The sequence below is a fragment of the Psittacula echo genome, assembly GCF_963264785.1.
Source record: "Psittacula echo genome assembly, chromosome: 2".
NCBI classification, from domain to species: domain Eukaryota; kingdom Metazoa; phylum Chordata; class Aves; order Psittaciformes; family Psittacidae; genus Psittacula; species Psittacula echo.
The window spans coordinates 142,033,682-142,053,666 of NC_137737.1; the positions used below are offsets into that span (position 1 = coordinate 142,033,682).

Sequence of the window (19,985 nt, forward strand, 5' to 3'; positions counted from 1 at the left end):
GCAGCCATTAGGGTGCAGCTGCTGTGCGCCACCACAGTTCCAGTTATAATGGCAAATAGTGCCTGGCTCACAAAGAATCAAGCCAGGAACAGTTTGCTAATGTTATCAAAAGGATGTCAGTCAAATATTCCCAGTGAGGAGGCCTGGAAAATGGCCTACACATAGAATCATAGAATAGTTAGGGTTGGAAAGGACCTTAAGATCATCTAGTTCCAACCCCCCTGCCATGGGCAGGGACACCCCACACTAAACCATGTCACCCACGGCCCTGTCCAACCTGGCCTTGAACACCGCCAAGGATGGAGCATTCACAACCTCCCTGGGCAACCCATTCCAGTGCCTCACCACCCTCTCAGTAAAGAATTTCTTCCTTAGATCCAATCTAAACTTCCCCTGTTCAAGTTTGAACCCGTTACCCCTTGTCCTGTCACTACAGTCCCTGATGAATAGTCCCTCCCCAGCATCCTTGTAGGCCCCCTTCAGATACTGGAAGGCTGCTATGAGGTCTCCACGCAGCCTTCTCTTCTCCAGACTGAACAGCCCCAACTTTCTCAGCCTGTCTCCTGTCTATATGTTCCCAGTTTTAGCAGCAGGAACCACAAACAGATCTGGCAGAGAAAGGGTGAAGATTATTTTTGCTTTGAGGAGGAAAAATACGCAAAAAGCCTCTCAGTTTTTGCTGACTTATGGCCAAAGGTATAATCTGTTGTTTCAGTGGCCTAGTCTTGCATATACCAAGCTCCACTTGAGAGCAAACATTAAACTACAACCTAATAGCCAACGGTGACGTCCAACTAGTCCATGCTACAAGACAACCATGTGACAACACAGTTGTGCTGCAAATGTTATACAAACCACAGTGAATAGTACAAACTTGGAGTCTGACTTCAAGTCAAATGTGGTCTCTAGATAACCACAGTGCTGCCTACAAAGCTAAATGATAGCCATGTAAGAGCACATTTGTGTCCCTGTCAAAAAGGACTTGAAAAGTGCATTTTCTGGATTTTAGTTTGTTCAGGTACATAATACATACTATATGTTTTTCCTCTCAAATAAATATTTCTAGATTATGAAAGCTACCACCACCACACAATATAGCCAATGTGACAAAGAATCAGAAAATTATAATCCATTGAGATATATAAAATTAAAAAATATTGAAGTTACTTATTATTGATAAAACATTAGGAACTTTTTAGTGGAGTTACATGCACTTAGTATCCAATTCTAAACTATTATAAAGACAAACTACCACCACATGATTCAAAACTTTGTCTGCATTATTTCCTCCTGTATTAAAACTATATTTTATTTTTATCTATAAAAAGTCTGAATATCATCATAAAAAAGGGGTGGGGTAAGGTGGATAGCTTGAGTCCAGCAGTCTTCTCAGATAAGTCATTGTTTGTGAATGCTTGTGTACTCAGATTTGTTTATTAGAGGGGGTGAGAGAAAGTTTATGACTGGAGTTTGGACACGAATTTTCCTTGCAGCAAAGTATTCATTCACCAAAACTATTTTCAAAGTAATATTTCTTTGTGAGATTGCTCTGAATCTGACAAAAACAGCTGGCCAAAGGCAAATTGGAAAAAAAGTTCATTTTGACATACTGAAATAAAATATTTCTGTTCTGGGAGCAATTGCTCCATAATCAAGTACACAGATTGTAAATTTGAGGATTCTAATTATAAAACTATACTGTCAAGGCTCCCACTAATCCCCAGTGAAGTTATGAGAGTGGCTATACCAGGTTACATTGCCACTTCAGACTCTGCAGCGTCTCATCTCCAGCATCAGAGGCCCTAAAAGTCATGGGGCTTCCTCACCAGACTTGATTTTTTAATCTTCGCTGCTCTTCTGTTTTCTTCTTTGCTTGTGCCCTCATAATTACTTATATTCTCATTTTGTTTTTCCTTTAGTTCTTTCCTGCCCCAGGAGGACCCTAAGGTTTTGCAAGGGCTGGGTTAACACCTGGCCCAAAGAGGAGTCTTCAGTAGGAACAGACGTCCAAAGCAGATGACTGGAGAAGAGCATAAGAGCAAGCAAGCATACCCAGGAATTTACAGCATAGGAACTTCCTCTGCCAGATATAATATCTGGATATTTAATAGCCTCTGAAAAAAAAATTCTTCCATGAATTTCTCCAGTTGCTTTTTTGAAGCCACATGAATTTTAATCATTCACTGTCTTACACATACCATGTGAAGGACAGTCTCCCACTGTCAAACTTCTAACCAGTACATTTCAGCTGGTGAACATTCTTAGCTGAAAGTGTCAGTAATTCTGCATCCATGTTCTACAAGCATCCTACAATTTCTGCTGCATTCTCCTTTTATTATCTTTTACACTGCCTGAAGTATCACAGACATGCTTAATGAATATATTTCACATATTCAATCATCTGTCTGTGAAGTTTTTTCCATCTTCATTTCCTTTTGTTGTTTGTTGTTTTGTTTTGTTTTGGGGTGGGTTTTTTAAGATGTGGGGTCCAATATTTTACACAGTACTTGAGCACATCATGAATTATACTGTGGTACAATTTTTTCTGATTTCCATTTGATTCTTTTGTAATAATTTATAAAAAACTATTTTCATTATGACTACTAATAGGCTAGTATCACCTCCCGTGTCTTTCATTCAAGATTTCCTTGGGAGCTTAGCTTGAACTTACATGGTTATTTTAGAAGGTGGGAGAAAATAGAACTCTACAATTCCTTCCTCATGCTTGCATACCTGCTGAATGACTAGAATAGAAAATGTCAGCCTTTATTTAAGTGTTCAGATTTTATGACAGCACGAGTAAATATGGGTATACGTATATATACGCACATTTTTACTGTCTAAGGAAGCACTTAGTCGTAACCCCAAATCCAGTGCCATGGCAGGGTGTCACTTAAAACAGCAGTGCTGCTTTTCCCATTTCTGTTGGTTGTAGACTGCCTCATAGCCAGAGAATGAATTCGCTATTAAGAGAGGTGTTTTGGGTCCAGAGAGGGGAGGAGTAAGGTGGGGAGGGAAGGGGAGGAGAAAGGCTTGGAGTTTTTGTTTGCTTTCTTTGTTGTCTTCTTGTTATTTGTTTCTTTGTTTGTTATACAGGTTTATTATTCCACTGGAGCAGCTCAGTGATCAGGTTCATCCTGTGACCCCACGATTACTAGACTGGATGGAGAAGTGCAAGGATTTTGTTTCCAAGGAGCAAAAGCAAAAATAACCCCTTTGCCAGCAACCTCCTGCCATTCATGGCTATGTGCATACCACTGAGTGCACATGAGAGGCCCAAAGGAATGTGCAATCCAACATAACTACCCGGCCATGCTGAAATGCAGTTACTAAGGTTGCAATGATTCTACCAGCCTAGGAAGTAGTCCAATCTCAGATTTGTTAGGAACATCAATGTTCATTACATACGGAACTTCAGATACATATTTTTAAGGTGGGGAGGAAGGAGAATATGTGCAGCCAATTAAATGCCTCACATCAACATTGAAAGAAATGTTTTAGGAGCTAACAGAGTATTACTCTTCCCTCCCACACCCTCTAAGAGTCTGAAGTAAGAAAGGCAAACAATTGCACAGCAGAAGCACTCAAGCTGCCCAACTACTTATTAAATAAATCATTTAAAGCAGAATTTCCCTCCTGTAGTGCTGCAGGAATTGACTCGGTCTTGGAAAATGTTAACATAGTGAGCTTTCATCCTCTCCGGGGCATAATTATTTACTACCCAATAAATTATCAACAGTTATCAAGGTTTTTTCCCAATAAATCCAGCCTTAGTGACTGGTAACAACAATAATACTTCGATTCACTGTGCATTTGAAAGACATCACTTAGGAATACCATAAAATGGTCCTCATTAGTGAGCTGAAATAGAATGCCTTATGGCCCATTTACAAAGAGATAAAGATACTTAATTATCCAGCTGCAATATAGTTCCTTAAGAATTTCTGCTTGGGACAGCAATTTTGTGAGTAACCAGCCATTCACTGAGATGAGAACTAAAGAAGTCTTTCATGAAATGCTACAAGAGAGATTAAGCCACTGGCTTTGTTTAATATTTGTAGTGCCCATATTTCTTTAATTAATTTATATTTTTCCACACAGGCACCCTAATGTGCATTTAGTGTTTCCAGCTGAAGAATGGTGTGCATACAAAGAAATTTTTCACTAACAAGTCATTTGGGTGACACCGACAGTGTTGTTAGTTGGTTTATATATGCTGATATTCCCTGAATATCTTCAGTGTGACTGAATAATACCATTTTCACAAAGCAGAGTGAAGAGGAATTTGGCATTGACGTGTGTTGTAGGAATGAGGGTGGGTAATTTATTTTAATATTAACAATCAAGAATTTAAATGTAAATATATGTACTTAAGATATTAATTTTTCATCCCTAACTATTGACCTCCTGCTGTGACTATCAGCAAGTTAATAGGGATAAAATATGGGAATCCCCAATTCTGCTTTGAAGACTTTAAATATTTTTCCAGTGACATAAATTTCAGATGCTGCACATTCAGATTGACTTATTTCAGTACAGAATCTCTATGAAACCACAGCCTGGCTCGATCCTACCTAATACACTTTGTGTCATTTTATTACACAGCATAACTTGCAAATTAAGGTATCCTTGCCTGAGCAAGGTATGAAAATATCTTTATCTTAAAATCATGATGATTTGGAATTAGTGCTTTTAGTTAGTTAGTTAAAAAGACACACAAGAATATAAAATTAATATGTCTCAATGTAGATACTAAGAAAAAAAAGCATGTCACTAGTATCTAATAACTAATATCACCCTTTAACAGATAATATAGAGAAAAAAGGTATTTGCAGATGCAATTCACCTCATACTAAGATAACACACTTTACAAAAGTGCCTTTGCTGACCCTAAATAAAGTCCAGAACAAGATTTTACATCTACACTGTAAGCGTAGGGAGGTCAGCTGAGGCTGACCAACATATCTTACTTGAGCTTTCTGAGCATCCCTGAAGATGTGTATCAATACAGAAAGACCCCAAGGGAAACAGGAAATTTATAGCACTTGAAAGGAAAAAAAAAAAGAAAAAATAAAATAAAGTTGGTGCAGATGTGGATGTTTAACTGAACTTCTACACAACTGTACAAAGAGAACCTGGCCTCTGACTGAAGCCCTATAACACCCACTTATAGAATCATAGAATAGTTAGGGTTGGAAAGGACCTTGAGATCATCTAGTTCCAACCCCCCTGCCATGGGCAGGGACACCCCACACTAAACCATATCACCCAAGGCCTCATCCAACCTGGCCTTGAACACCGTCAAGGATGGAGCATTCACAACCTCCCTGGGCAACCCATTCCAGTGCCTCACCACCCTCTCAGTAAAGAATTTCTTCCTTAGATCCAATCTAAACTTCCCCTGTTTAAGTTTGAACCCGTTACCCCTTGTCCTGTCACTACAGTCCCTGATGAAGAGTCTCTCCCCAGCATCCTTGTAGGCCCCCTTCAGATACTGGAAGGCTGCTATGAGGTCTCCACGCAGCCTTCTCTTCTCCAGGCCGAACAGACCCAAATTTCTTAGCCTGTCTCCATACAGGAGGTGCTCCAGTCCCCTGATCATCCTCGTGGCCCTCCTCTGGACTTGTTCCAGCAGTTCCATGTCCTTTTTATGTTGACCTCAGTGTCACCTCAGTGAGTCCATGTCCTCAATCATATCCAGCTACAGTAAGGATAAAGGGATCCCTCTTCTCTTCCATGACACTAAATACAAAATTAAGATTAATTTTTTTCCCCAACATTCATAATATAAATAAAGGCAGATTAGAATATGAAATGCATCTTTATAATAGTGAGCTTTATTAATAGCGGATGGACATTTTCTGACAATGATCTTCTCATCTTTTTTTAAACTGAGGGTTTTTCTGTTATTGTTTTCCTAAAAAAAGTGAAAGAGCTTGCTCATAAAATCTCTAAAGCAGGAAAAAGTAGAGAGAAACTGAGCAAATGGATGTTTTCTGTATCCTTGAACACATGTATTGTAAAGCTTAGCTGAAGCTATTTGCTTTGATATCTCTGGGGGTCAAAGTAGGACTTCATGACAGGATAAAATGTCTGCCACTTCATTCATGCAGTTTTTTCTTGTAACCATGTCTCGAGTACAGTCTTGATCCACCTGCGACCTACAGCTTACAGACAAAGTTGGTCAGCAACTTCTATGCATCTAGCAAAAATCTAATTTTGTTTGCTTCTATGCTTCAGAAGAAAAATAATCAAGTGACTGATATGCCAGACTACAGGTTCCTGCCTCACTAGTTATGTCTCATCATGTTGAAAAAAGCCTTAGCAATGTCAAGGATGAGGTACAAAGCAGATGCAAGTGCTTTACTATTTCTGTGCACAGAAGAAAAATGACCAAGAGCTGCATCACACATCATTCTTCTACACTAAAAACTGTTAGATTTAAATATACTCATTATTGTATTTAAATATATGGTTGAATCAATATAATATATAAAATTTCTCTTGCTGGACACAGTTCAAACTGTAAGATTTGAAATTATCTTTCAGAACACCTGAATTTCTTGTTCTATCCTGGGATCCCCACTGGGAATTTTTTTTTTAAATACTAGCTCGTATTATGTAAGGTGTCTTTGAAATCCTTCTAATGAAGTAGGCCAGGATCACTACTGGGGTAATTCTGCTTAGGTAAATGAAGTTTCATCTGTGCCTGTAACCTTCAGGTCATTCCTTTGAAGTTCTCATTCTATTCTCATGATCTTCACTTCAGCATAAATTTTTAAATCATAACAACTGTGGTCTAAATAGGTGGAATAGACTACTTACTGTTCAAAGTTTTGAGTACTTTAACTGCTGTGCCTTCTAAAAATATGAATTCCACTCAATTTTTTTGGACATATTTTTTTTTCTGCATAATTTTCTGAAATATGAAAACCATCCATAGAACAGGAGACTTGTACCTTTTTAGAAGTGCCAGACCCACTAACCATGTTATTTATTTCATTAACTCAATAGGTGCTTCTGTGGAGGTAAATTCCTGGCATACATGTGTATTATTACAAGAATTAAGCTTAGCTTGTTGTCAGCATTCAAGAGGGAGCTAATGCTTCATTTCTCTCCTACTAGGAGGTCACAAAACCAGACATTAATGACAAAACTTTCTCTACTGTTCATTAGTCTTCTGAAGTATATAAGTTTAGAGCAAACATTTTAACAAGGTATATTATTATGCAGTCTGACAGACAACATAAATTACAGGAAAAGCAAAAGTTTATGGTTAAATATACTTTCCTGACGAATTTTTACATCCCCCTGTCCTGTGGGTAGGAGCACTTGGGCAGCTATCCTAAGTTATGTAAGTTAAACTCAACACAGTGTACACTCTAGATATACTGTTTTATACCGGAATAAAAGGACAATCTATTTGGAAATATATGTGACTTCTCAATGGCCAAATTTTGTGACATTGGGCTTGAAACATAATTTCCCATTAGACTGATACAATTTATAAATTACTTGGCTTGAACTTGTATACACTTTGTTGATTATAATGTTATCTACTGCTTAACGTAATTTGTAGTACATGGAGGGCTGTGTTTTTTGGGGGTTTTTTGTTTGCTTTGTTTTGGGGTGGTTTTTTTTGGTTGCTTGGTTGGTTTGGGGACTTTGAGTAATGTTTGTGAAACTTTCTACTTAGCTTTACGTATCCTTTTCATAAGTAATTTTTCTGATGCATAAACTTAAAAAGTCTGTCACTAAACTATTTACTGTATTACAGATTTATTGTTTGACAGTGACAGCAATGTGCTCAAATGTCTTATCCATCCTCAGAAAAGCAATACACAAAGTAGTATGAGGAATGAATAGTTTAAAGAAAACAATAATCACAAAATCTTTGATGACCTTTGCAAAGACTGATGTGATCTGTATTCAACTCTTATGTGCTACAAGTGAAGGACTTTTAGTCTTGGAATATCTCTTTGGTGATTAATTAAGCCTTCACCTCAATTCTTCTATTTCTCCATCTTTTTGTTGGGGAAAAGTAAAACTTTCAGGCATTTCTCTACATTTGAATTTGGAGTTTGCTTAATCTTTAAGAAGTTACTTTACATTTTCACCATACTGAACAATCATTTCATTTGGGAAAATAGTGTCTGAAAGTGCTGCCTTTTAAAAATTACATTGTAGAAATTTATTGGCAACCACTGCCAAGATTGTTGCTTCTGCCTAAAAAGTACATAGACACTGTGACAAATCTATTAAGCCATAGACACAGGCCAAAATGGAGACATGTGAGTCCCCAAGGTGTTGTGCGTATATTGGACTCTGTAAGTTTTCTGACCAATTAGAGTGTCTATTTTAAGGATTACGTGCAACTGAAATCCTAGAATCACTCACACTGGGACAGAGGTGGGTGGTATTTTGGAAACCAAACTCACAAACAATTCCAAGTTTTACAGGTGGTCCCCATCCTAGTGCTGCTCTGCACCAAAACTGACACTGAAAGTGGGATTTGGACTTTATATTTAGGTCTATTTATATTTTAAAGAATTATCCTTTATGTGGCTTCTACTTTTCTTCTTTCTTCTTCATTTGCCTTTATATCCTTCAGAAATTCTCTTGAAGTTTGCCTATCCATGGTAGAAGTACTGCAAGAAATTTCTTAGGGTTGTTATCCAGCGCTGGGAACTGTGTTAGCTAAACTCCTCAGAGTGTAAAACTAAACAAAAGCAGTTTCTGTTTAGTTCTGTGCTTCTACATGTTCAGCTATGCTATTCACAGGCTACTAGCAGGCAAACTTCTGAATGTTTCCCGAATTATCTAAATTAATCTAAAAATAACTTTCTGATACAATTATGTCATTCCTGGACAAAATTTATCTCATGTTTTGTAATCAAAAAGCAATGGTTACAACCAGGTTGGTATAAACTGAAGTTGTGTAGCTGTGTTATTATCATTTTATAAAAAATAATTTAAAAAACAGTTATTTCTGCGTCACTAATTAGAAAATCCTGAATTCTATGACTTACGCAACATAATTTTCCTGTCGCTTTACTTCTCTTGGGGAGGTTTTTTTAGATTTCTTGATATAGGTAATAAATTTAAATATATCATAGAATCATAGAATGGGTTGGGTTGGAAAGGACCTTAAAGATCATCCAGTTCCAATCCCCTTGCCATGGGCAGGGACACCTTCCACTAGACCAGGTTCTCAACACCCCATTCAACCTGGCCTTGAACACTGCTGGAGATGGGGCAGCCACAACCTTTCTGGGCAAGCTGTACCAGTGCTTCAGCACCCTTATAGTGAAGAATTCTTTCCTAATACCTAATTCAAATTTCCCTTCTGTAAGCTTAAAGTCCTGTCACTGCATGCCCTTGTAAAAAGCTCCTCTCCAGATTTCTTGCAGTCCCCCTTCAGGTATTGGAAGACTGTTATAAGGTCTCCACCCCAAGCATGAAAATTATGTTGTAGAAATAAGTTTTTAATTTATGGTTGAAAAATACAACAAAGGTTCTCAAAGCCATTCTCAAAATACCATGGGATTTAGATGTACTTTGCAATTCCTCTCAACTCTTGGGTTTACCCTTGGGAATTTACTCACCATTGACAATCTGGCTTTCTAGACTTGATGCCCTGCTTAGATTATGCGTCTTTTCAAAGGTAAGTGGCCCTAGTTAAAAGCCTGATGTTTCTAGGGGACCTAGCCTTTGCTAGCTCTTTAGCTTTCTAAGAATTCAAAAATCTTTATCACACCCAGTGATATCTAGCAACCTTTACTTAACCAAATACATTTTTTATCAATGGAAAATAGATTTCAATTTTATACTGTTCCTTTTCTTCCTGCCATTAGTTATTTTGTATTCTTCCATGGCAGTATCCCACATACCTTCTTTCCCATCTAATAGTTCTGTATGTTACAACTCTCTCCTCATATGGAAATCGTTCAAGGTCTCTAATTATTTCCATTGTCTTATTCTTTTCTGGACCATTTCTGTTTCTGCTATATCTTTTATGAATGTAGATGACTGAGATTTACTAAAGTATGAGGCAGAAGGGGTGTCACTGATTTATGTATCACATTTTGTTATTCTCTATCTCCCAATAAATACCAGTTCTCACAGCGTATTTTATGTTTGGAACATTAGTTTGCACATAAAGACTTGTGTAAGACTATCTAAAATTGATGGTTTTGTGCACATTTAGAGTAGCTCCAAGGTACTTCCCAGCATGCATACTTTTACATCTTCAGCATATATTTGCACAGACTGAAGCTGATTAATTATTGGTACAACCAAATGCTTTCATATTATGCCTTCATTAGAGTAGCCTTGTGCTCCAGCATAATATTATCATTTTAACTTATGCTGCATGGCTCCTTTTTCACAGACAATAAGTGGAAACATATCTGGAATTATTTCTCTTCAAATAAAAAATATCCAAGTAAAATTCTGAACATGATAATACACAAAAGGTGATGGAGTCCAAAGTAAAGAGTTTTAGTTAGACCATTAAAATTATATTTAGGCATTTGACTTCGTGTCCTGGTTTAGCAGTAGCAGTCATTTTTTTCTACTGGTGCAGTGCTGTGTTTTGACTTTCGACCTGAGAATAATATGATAAAGCTGATGTTTTCAGTTGCTGGTCAGAATGTTTACCCTGAGCAAGGACTTTGTGAGTCTCATGCTCTGCCAGGGAGGAGGAGAAGCCGGGAGGAAGCAGAGACAGGACACCTGACCCAAACTAGCCAAAGAGGTATTCCATACCATAGCACGTCATGCCCAGGAGGTAGAACTGAGAGTTCCCGGAAGGGCTGGACCATGGCAGGGTGGGGGTGAGGTACCGGTTGGTGAGCGGTTGTATTCTCTTCCTTGTTATTTCCTTTATCATTATTACTATTAGTGGTAGCAGTAGTGATTTGTGTTATACCTTAGTTATTAAACTGTTCTTATCTCAACCCGTGGGAGCTGCATTCTTTTGATTCTCTTCCCCATCCCTCCAGAAGCGGAGGGAAGAAAGGTGGGGGGGAAAGTGGACTGCGTGGTTCTGATTTACAGCCTGGGTTTAAACCACGACACTTCGTTTGAGCATCTTCTCTTGCTTCCACAGTTTCTCAGAAGTAAAATTCTGTTGAAAATTCTGGTTTCCGGGTACCTGAATTTATACTTAGCAGCCCAATTTGAAACATCTACTTCTGTATCCTCACTCGAAGTTTTTATAAGAAGCAGCTGAGGATATAAAGTTTAGGAAAAATGTTGGTTTGTTTGTTTGTTTTTTTATTTTGAGTCAAATTCAAAACTGTCAGAAAATCTTCATAACCTTAAAAAGAACTTGCAGTATATCCCTGTATGAAAATAATATATCTTTCATTTAGATATTAATTTTAAAGTACTCCTGAGCTCTATTAGAACACTCTGAACACAGCATTGCCAGGTTTCTTTGCCAGAAGACTGTAAAACATAATAAAGGATTTGCATTGCATCACAATGTTTCTCTATTGATATGAGAACAGCCTACTATGAAGGATGTTATTTAATTCAAAATGCTGGGCAACTATATAACAGAATAAGCAGAAGGGAACATTTAGAATGAACAGGGGGGGAGGAAAAAGGTTTTTTAAAAAGAAGTGTTCTATCAACACAGGCCCAAGCCTGCAACAGTTCCAAAGAAAGAGATATAGTCCTCGTCACTGGAGCAGTTTAGATTTAAGCCACACAAGTTGCATGGGAATATATAGTAGAGAGCAAACCCACACTGCCTTGAGCTGAATAGTTTGAATGACCTAATATGTCTTCTGCCTTTTAAACAGAGTATTGAATAACAATGCAGGTGATGAGGTTTTGACTGGGGGGACAGGGTTGTTTTTTGAGGGCTTTGTTTGGGTTTTGTTTTGTTTTTTTCCTTTTCATTTTTTAGATAATTTATGGCACTTAGAGCTGTAGAATTACAATGAGCAAATATGCTGGGTTCTTCGCACTGCTGGTACTTAACCTTGCATACACCTCTTTCATCCATGCTTCCACACTCACTGAATGACTAGCACAGCTCACACATCTCTAGTTTCTCTCTAGGTTCCTTTATCAGAAGGTTTTTGATGGCTTTCTCCCAGATGGATATTAACTTATTTCCTTAACTTTCTTTCCCCCAGTATTCTTAACCCTCTGCATGCTATACCAGCCACAACTGTTAATCCCTTTTTAGCTGCTTTTTTTAGTATAGGCCTTTTCTGTTATATTCGCCCTTACGTTTCTTCTTCCCTCTCTTCTGTATGACTTTGCCTTGTTTTTTGTGGTTGCGAATTTATTCTTTCCAGTGTTCCATTTCCATCCTTTACAGTAGTCTCTATTCATCCATTTCACTTGACCAGTTCTGATGGAAGGAATTTATTTCCAGAGACATTCTACATTGTCTTTAGCATTTGAAAATTGCTATCTTACCTGATTTCTCAGTCTCTGTAAGAAAACTGCTTATTAAGAAAGGCAGACTTGAGAATGGTACTAGAGTTTTTGTCAACCTCTTTTTCCAAGGGTGTTATTTCTATCTTTTGTGTTTGTAATGTGCTTAATGCACCCAGAAAAAAAACAGACTCCAGCAAGGCAGAAGGAAGAAAAATGATCCCTTACTATAAATAAAATCTCATTCAGGAGAAGAAATTAATCTTTTGGATGTCTCCAGCTCCATAAGTGCCTACATTCATGTTCATCAACATCATAACTTATATACATAGGTATAAAGTTCTGGGTTACTTTCCTTTGTTTAGTATCCTGTTCTCTCCATTGATGGTAAAGGAAGTCTAGAGTAAACTAAATATAGGCATCTATATACATCCAAGGTTGATTGGATTACCCCTAGCAAAAGGAGATGCTCAGAGGAACAAATCAGTATTGCTAATGTGAAGTCAACACAATTATGGCCTACATCAACTATGGTCAAGTTTTAACAACTCAATGATATTAAATAAAAAAAATAAATTAAATACTACTGTTAGTACAAGAGTCAGCCTTAGCATTGTTCAAACCTTATTTGATTTGTGGGTTCTCATCAGCTATTTTGTTCTCAGTTAAATTGTCCTTCTTTTTCTTGGAATAAGCTCATTAAGCTTTGCCTTTTCAAAAATTCAGGACTTACTTCAGAAGAAATCTGCCAGAACTTCTAATATTTATAAAGCTTTTTTCTTACCTCCTTCCTTAGAACAAAGGGTGATCAGAGTGTGAACTGTATCCATCAGTTCAAGCTGCTGTTTCTGCAGGACACTATTATTGCTTGTTGCCTTGTTTAACTGCTTCTCTAGTTCCTGGATTATGTAGCTTTGTCGTGTGACCAAGCTCTGTAGGTTCTCTTTTTCTTCCTTCAAAGTGTCCAGTTCCTCTTTATGTTTTTCTTCCATTTCTAAAATTCTGTGCTCAAGTAAACTACAATGAAATAAAATAATTAGAAGATATTATTTCATGACAATATTTTTATTGAGAAAACAAAACTATTTTATTTTTCACCATAGACTTCAGTAAATAAAACATTTATTCTAAAAACGTCACATCTACTAATTCAGCCCACTGAATTAATGGGCTAACTTAGATTTTTTCTGTCAAGTAGCCAAATATAACTGATCTCTGAGGTTCCCTGTCTAATTGTTACACCCATCCAAGTACATGAGCATAGGGCCAATAACACATCTGTATGTACAACTTCAGGCAGAAAAGTCTATGGTCGGCAAAAGAAAGGGAAGAGAAAGGCATTGAAGGGGACATCATCGGTAGTATGAGTGGGCTGATATGATAAGAGATAGAAATCAAGTGTAAACTGAGAAAGATTTTGTGAAGGGCCTTGCCACTGAATGGAAGATAAGCATTAGGAGCTATGGAGTAACATCAAGAGATATGGAACCCACAATAATAATACCATTTGATGTGGTCTGTAATGTCAGGAAAGGAATTGTGCGCCAGGTGAGTGGCATCTGTTTCACATGAAGTATAGTATTGTTTCCACAAAAGATAAATCAGAAGCTTGCCTTTTAAGATAGGTTTCACTTCTTTTCCTTGAGTCCACATACGTATTTTCCTGCTCACTTCCCTCCACCCCTTCACTTTTCTGGTTCCACAAAAGGCTCCTTGTACAAGAAACTGCTGGATATCATACTATGCAACCTGCTTACATCAATTTTTATAAATAATTTTACACATGTATGGAAACACTTTCTCCTGATCAGTGTTCTTTTTCCAGTATGCTCTCTGCCCTGAGTCAGAAGTGCACAATTTACAAAGATCCAAGACATATCAGATTATATCTAGAAGAATAGAGGAACTGTACATAAAGGACATCTAATGTATGTCAACAACAAAAAAGTTTTTTCAGGCCAGTGGTTTAATGCTGTGCATAAATAATTTATTAACATTAGATAAAGAAACTCATTCAATTCCTCTGCTGCTTTCTGTTTCGTGATACTACACTATGCACCAAGAAGTGTTTCTTATGCCCATAAACCAACTGGTGGTTACAAAGTTGCCAACAAACTACTTCCTGTTTAAGTCAGTCTTTGGTTTTATTTATTTATTTATTTGCACTCTCCCCCCACCTTTGTTTTTACTCCTGGATAATAGATCAGTGGCAAAATGCCTGCATAATTTCAGGTCATTTAACTTAACTGAAGAATGTAATAAAATCCATATGGAGGGGGTTTTTCTACTAGATATCATAGAGCCTTAACATGAGCTGTTACAAATGATAACAATGCAAAGATTAAATTCAGGCCTTGGATTTGCTGTACAAGCTGGAGTAATATAAAACTTTTTTTTCTTTTTCTAAATAAAAGAAACCAAGCAGCAAATCTTTTCTTCTGAAACATTATAAATGTGGGACTTACAAAGACACTGAAGAAAGTATACTTTGTAATACCAACATACCTAGTTCTGTGAAAGTCAGTAGGATCTGGGTAAAGAAGGAGAAAAAGAAAAGATGGGAAGGGAAAACATTCTTTTTGTGGCGTCCCAAATGCAAAGGGAAACATGATATCTCATTTTTAAAGGCTCAATAATTAGTAAGAAGCACAACAAGATTCAGTGGACAGGAATCAAATGATAGAAAGCTTCAGTCTGAAACAAAGTATGGATTTTGAAGCCAAAGACAATAAATTATTTTAACATCTTATCAGACCTGTAGCTGATTTTTATTCATTACTTGAACTCTAACATTAAACATGATGCCTTTATGCTGTAAACTCACATCTATTTTTTTGAGAAATTTTCTGTGGAAGTCTGTGTCTTGATTCCTTTACAGTTTACTTTGAGGTTTAAAAATTGTGTTGTTATAAAACGCGAAACTAAGCTATTTAAAGGAATGCATATGCATTTATGCAATGATCTTTCTATGTCCATAAATCTACAACAAATAATAATAAGTCCTGAGGATAGGACCATTCCCTGGGAGAAATAGAAAACATTCATTGTATTTTACTAGGAATCAGTGAGAAAGTTTTGGTCAAAGCTCTAAATAAAGAAAAATAAAAACTGCACAAAGATAGAGGATTTCTGCATTAGCCTGTTCCAAAAGGAAGAAATCCTTAAACAGCATAAGAAAAGCTGCTCTTATGAGATTTGATTCCAATGTGGCCAGAATTTTTAATTTCTGTAGTTACATTCAAATTCATTATAGCTTATTTGAATTAAAAAGTGCTAGAAACATAAAAAAATCTTGAAACAGGTTGAAACCAATTACAAAGATATTTAGATATTTTTTTAACAGTTGAAAGAGCAGTCTGTTCTCTCTTTTTTGCCTTTGACATTGGACAATTTCTAATAGACAAATACAATGAAAAAATAATTTTTCTGAGTGATTGGGAAAGCTATTTTCCCATTTTTTTAAAGAGGCATTTTAAAGACAAGGTTAAAATACAAATATTTCTACTAGTTTTCATTAATGACTTTTGCTGCCATAAAATATTAAAGAAAATGAAAAAAATGTTGCCTCTATACCAATTAATCCAACAATATGTAAAGGCTGACTAAATTTGTTATATAACATTCTTTCATGACATGTTCCAGTCAAATGTTACAGGCATGATGCAACGACTGGTTCTTTTTTACAGTAAGTTTGCTCTATGTTTCCTATACCTTTGAAATCCCTATTTATTTCCTATCTATTTGAAAGTCCTAAATGTTTTAAAATAGTTACTGACCTAGACAGATGAAGGAGTCACGGGCACTACAATACTCATAATAAAAATAAATCACCATTGACTAGAAACATCATATATATATATGTGTGTAGGTATATATGCACACATGCACATACAGGTATGAATGTGCATTTTTAGAATTGCAGCCTTCAATCTGGGGAAACAAATTGGCCATTTGGGGAACAGAATGAAGTTGTGAAGAAACAGATGTTGTTGTTAGCATGGATAAATACCAGCATTATCCACTGGACAATGACCCTTTACAGTCATTATCTAGAAGACAGTTAAATTAAAACCAAACATTCACACACATCCCCCAGGCCCGGACAACCTTAGTTTTGCTAAAGGTTAACCATATCTCAGTGTCTAACCTACTGATCTTGGCAAGGCTAAGAATCTATTTTCAACCATACAAATGATGTGTTAACTTTGTCAGGATATAAGCCAGTAGGATGCCTGGGTGCAACTGTGCTATGTCCAGCTGATTCAGAAAAAGAGCTCTGATAATGCTGGAGAGGGTAGAAGGCCCATACAGAAGTCAAAGAATGACTTCCAGGGAAAGCTGTTGTCTTTTTGAAAGGTGATGAAGTAGAACATATAGAAAGCACTCTGGTAGCTCTCTGGAGAGGAAGGAAAGTCTGGTTTAGACAATCTGCCTTATAAGGTAGACAGTTTACTCACTAATCCATTCCAGGCCATAGCAGTTTAAGGGATTTTTTTATCTTTGTTTTCAGAGACCTCAGTTTAAATATGTGAGAACAGGATACAGACCAGATCTTGGAGATGGGCAACTTTCGCATGAAAATAATCTCTTAAAAAATCTGGATTTATTAAAAATATAGATTAAAACACTTATTTTGTTGAGCAATTCAATAAAATCAGCTAATGTAGAAAAAAATTCTTTGGCTGTATACATGTGGTTTTCTTATATTATTATGTATAAGAATACAAAAAAGGTAGAAAATTTAAATGCTTACTTTTGAGTTCAAGAATGCTATTTTCTCATTGAGACAGCTTCTTTGCACTTTCTTTTACATGAGTGAAATTTGCCATATATTGTTAAGTGCTGATCACTCATTCTTACTTTGGTGGTCTGATATTCTGAGTTTAAGGAATTGAAAAAATATGTGTTGCCATATTCCTCAAGGCCAGTAACTGGTCACCTAGCATCAGTAAGCTTTTTTTGTTGTTTTTTTTTTTTTCTTATACCAGTGGTAATACCATTGAAATAAAAAAAGTAAATAAAAAAAAAAAAGAATTTATTTTTTTAGTACATGTGAAACCTTCAAATGAAACTGATCATAGGTACTATATTTCTCCATCTTTCACACAGTCAGGTGGAAATTCAAGAATCATTGAGCCCTCAATTTTCATAGGACACAACAGTTCTTGTATTGAATGTATTAATGTAGTTTGATTGCCTGTAAATTTAAGTCAGATTTTATATTTAAATTTAAATTTCACTTCCACTATATATTGCTGGAAGATCCAGAATTCCATATATTTTTTCTCATTTGTTTTATGTGAGTAAATAAGTTGATTTCACACTTGTATATTGAAACAAATGGCACACAACAAGTTAAATGCAGATGGTGCACTATGGGAAAAAAGAGGGTGTGACAAAGGAACTTTAGCAGGGGAATCTTTCAAGAATAAATCAAAACAGTTTTTAGAAAGCACTTGTGAGAGAAAAAACTGCAATGGAAGAAACTACCATTTACATTATAGTGGGTGGGAACCCACAAAACTAAATTATTTATGGCATGAGAGCACTTAATAGAAACATGATTCTGGGGTAAATGTGACTGTACTTATGCCATGGAATATCTTTCACTTCAGCGGGATAAATAGAAAAAAATTGGCCACTCTTCCCAGCAGAGGCAGGAAGTAAAGAGAAATGCCAAGAATAGATATCTCTCTTTCTCTAAAGATCATGCGTTGGTCCCCTGTTGATATGCAGTGTTCATTTTCTTTAATGGACTGTAGTACATCAACGATCAGCTATTATTACTGTCATATTTTGCATTATTTTAATCAAAAATCCATTTTTGATAGTAATTAATTGTTTTTATTTTAACACAGAGAAACAAATTATCTGCCTACAGTACACCATCTCTTCTAATTACTTTTGTGACGATAACAGTTCCTACACTCATTCCCACTGTGGCATGCATCTACTGCAAAAGAAAGGCCCCCTCCAAACACACTTACAGTCCATGCAGGCAATGTGAATAAAAGTTTTCTCTATTTAATTGATGTGAAAGTGATATGCAGAAGGACAAAGATATTTTAATTGCAAGTAACTACTGAACATTGCCTGATGGGTAATCTATAAAGACTACTCAAAGCTAAGTCAAACTAAAACTAAAATCCTTGGCATGCCCAGAAACCTAAAATCTGCTGAGATCACCAAGATGTGTCCCATAGTGAACTTCATACACATATAATTGATTTCAGGATCAGGACCTACAAGGCCAAGTCTAAGCATTTCTTTGTTAGGAGTAGATGATACAGAAGCTGACTATCCATATTTTAGTGGAATCATAACACTGACCTTTCCCTAATTTTATCATTTTCAAGGAGGGAATATAAAGCCTGGAAATGTATGCCAGGTACTTGATTCATAACAACATGAAACTCCATGTGCTTTTTCATTCATTCACATACAAATTTACTTCTGAGAGAAAGAATTTGGTATCAAATGTGCTTTTTAACATACCCCTCCTTTTCTTCTGAAAAAACAAGGCAGACCATTTTGTCATGTCATAGACCATTTCATCATAATGTCAGCCAAGTCAAAGGTCAACTTAAGTAAAACTTACTTGTTTACTGACATGAAGGTTTTACAACCTGACACATTGTTAAGATAAATAAATAATTTCAGATTATTAAGTACACAAGACAGTCTCTTGAGCAGCCAATAAGATTTTGTTGCTAACCAGATTGTAGAAGATAAAAATGCAAGTATTTATGTACTTAACTAATGCTTGGGCTAATCCCAAATTGAAATAGGTTTTTAAAATATGCAGATTGAACTGTCTCTTGCAGATGCCTACCCTTTTGTGGAGTACCAGAAGAGCCCATATATGCACTTTAGGTGAATTACTTAATTTTGAGATGTCTGAAGTTAATTCTGCACTAATTTATTCATATTTCCAGCTGGTCAAGGGAAATTTGTGGAGTTTAAGACTTTTCAATGTAATCCAAATTCTTCAGAATAACATCTGCTGGAATTACTGGTTATAAACACTTGTTAAATACATCAAATGGGTTTTCATAACCAGTAGCAAAAATGGTATATTATTTGACTAACTTTGCAACTAGACATATCTAGCAAAACCATCTTATTAACAATATTTTCTATTTTTCATTACTATCCAACCATGAGACACAGCTGAGCCTGTCTGGCAAGATGATTATGCCTTGAAGAAAACACATTTAAGAAAGGGTAAAACCACTACATGTCAGCGTTGAGAAGTGAAGGACAACAGTGAAAGAAAGAATGCTGCAGACACCAAGGTCAGAGAAGAAGGAGGTTCCCCTGCAGCCCATGGAGAGACCTTAGTGGAGCAGATATTTCCCATGGAGAACTTCACAGCAGAGCAGGGGGAGATGCCCAGAAGGAAGCTTCAGGTTGTGGAGAGCCCACATTGAAGAAATGAAGGACTGCAGTCCATGGGAAAGAACCATGCTTTCCCTTTCCCATGGAGAAGGGAAAGTGCAAGAGGAAGGACCAGGTGAACCGACCACAACCCTCATTCCTCATCCATATTTGAGCAATTGCATTGCTCGAAGGCAGGGCAGCAGAAGAGC

General features: G+C 36.6%; 1 protein-coding gene across 1 annotated transcript in view; it reads right to left on the reverse strand.

The window, feature by feature from the left end:
- The window catches only part of ANGPT1 (angiopoietin 1), a gene marked incomplete at both ends in the record, with an annotated part of 161,785 nt that overhangs the window by 63,503 nt on the left and 78,297 nt on the right, over window positions 1-19,985 (reverse strand). The window contains one exon of the mRNA XM_080639609.1: window positions 13,181-13,413. Coding sequence (XP_080495735.1) covers window positions 13,181-13,413 — 233 coding nt within the window. The remainder of the gene's footprint in view (window positions 1-13,180; window positions 13,414-19,985) is intronic.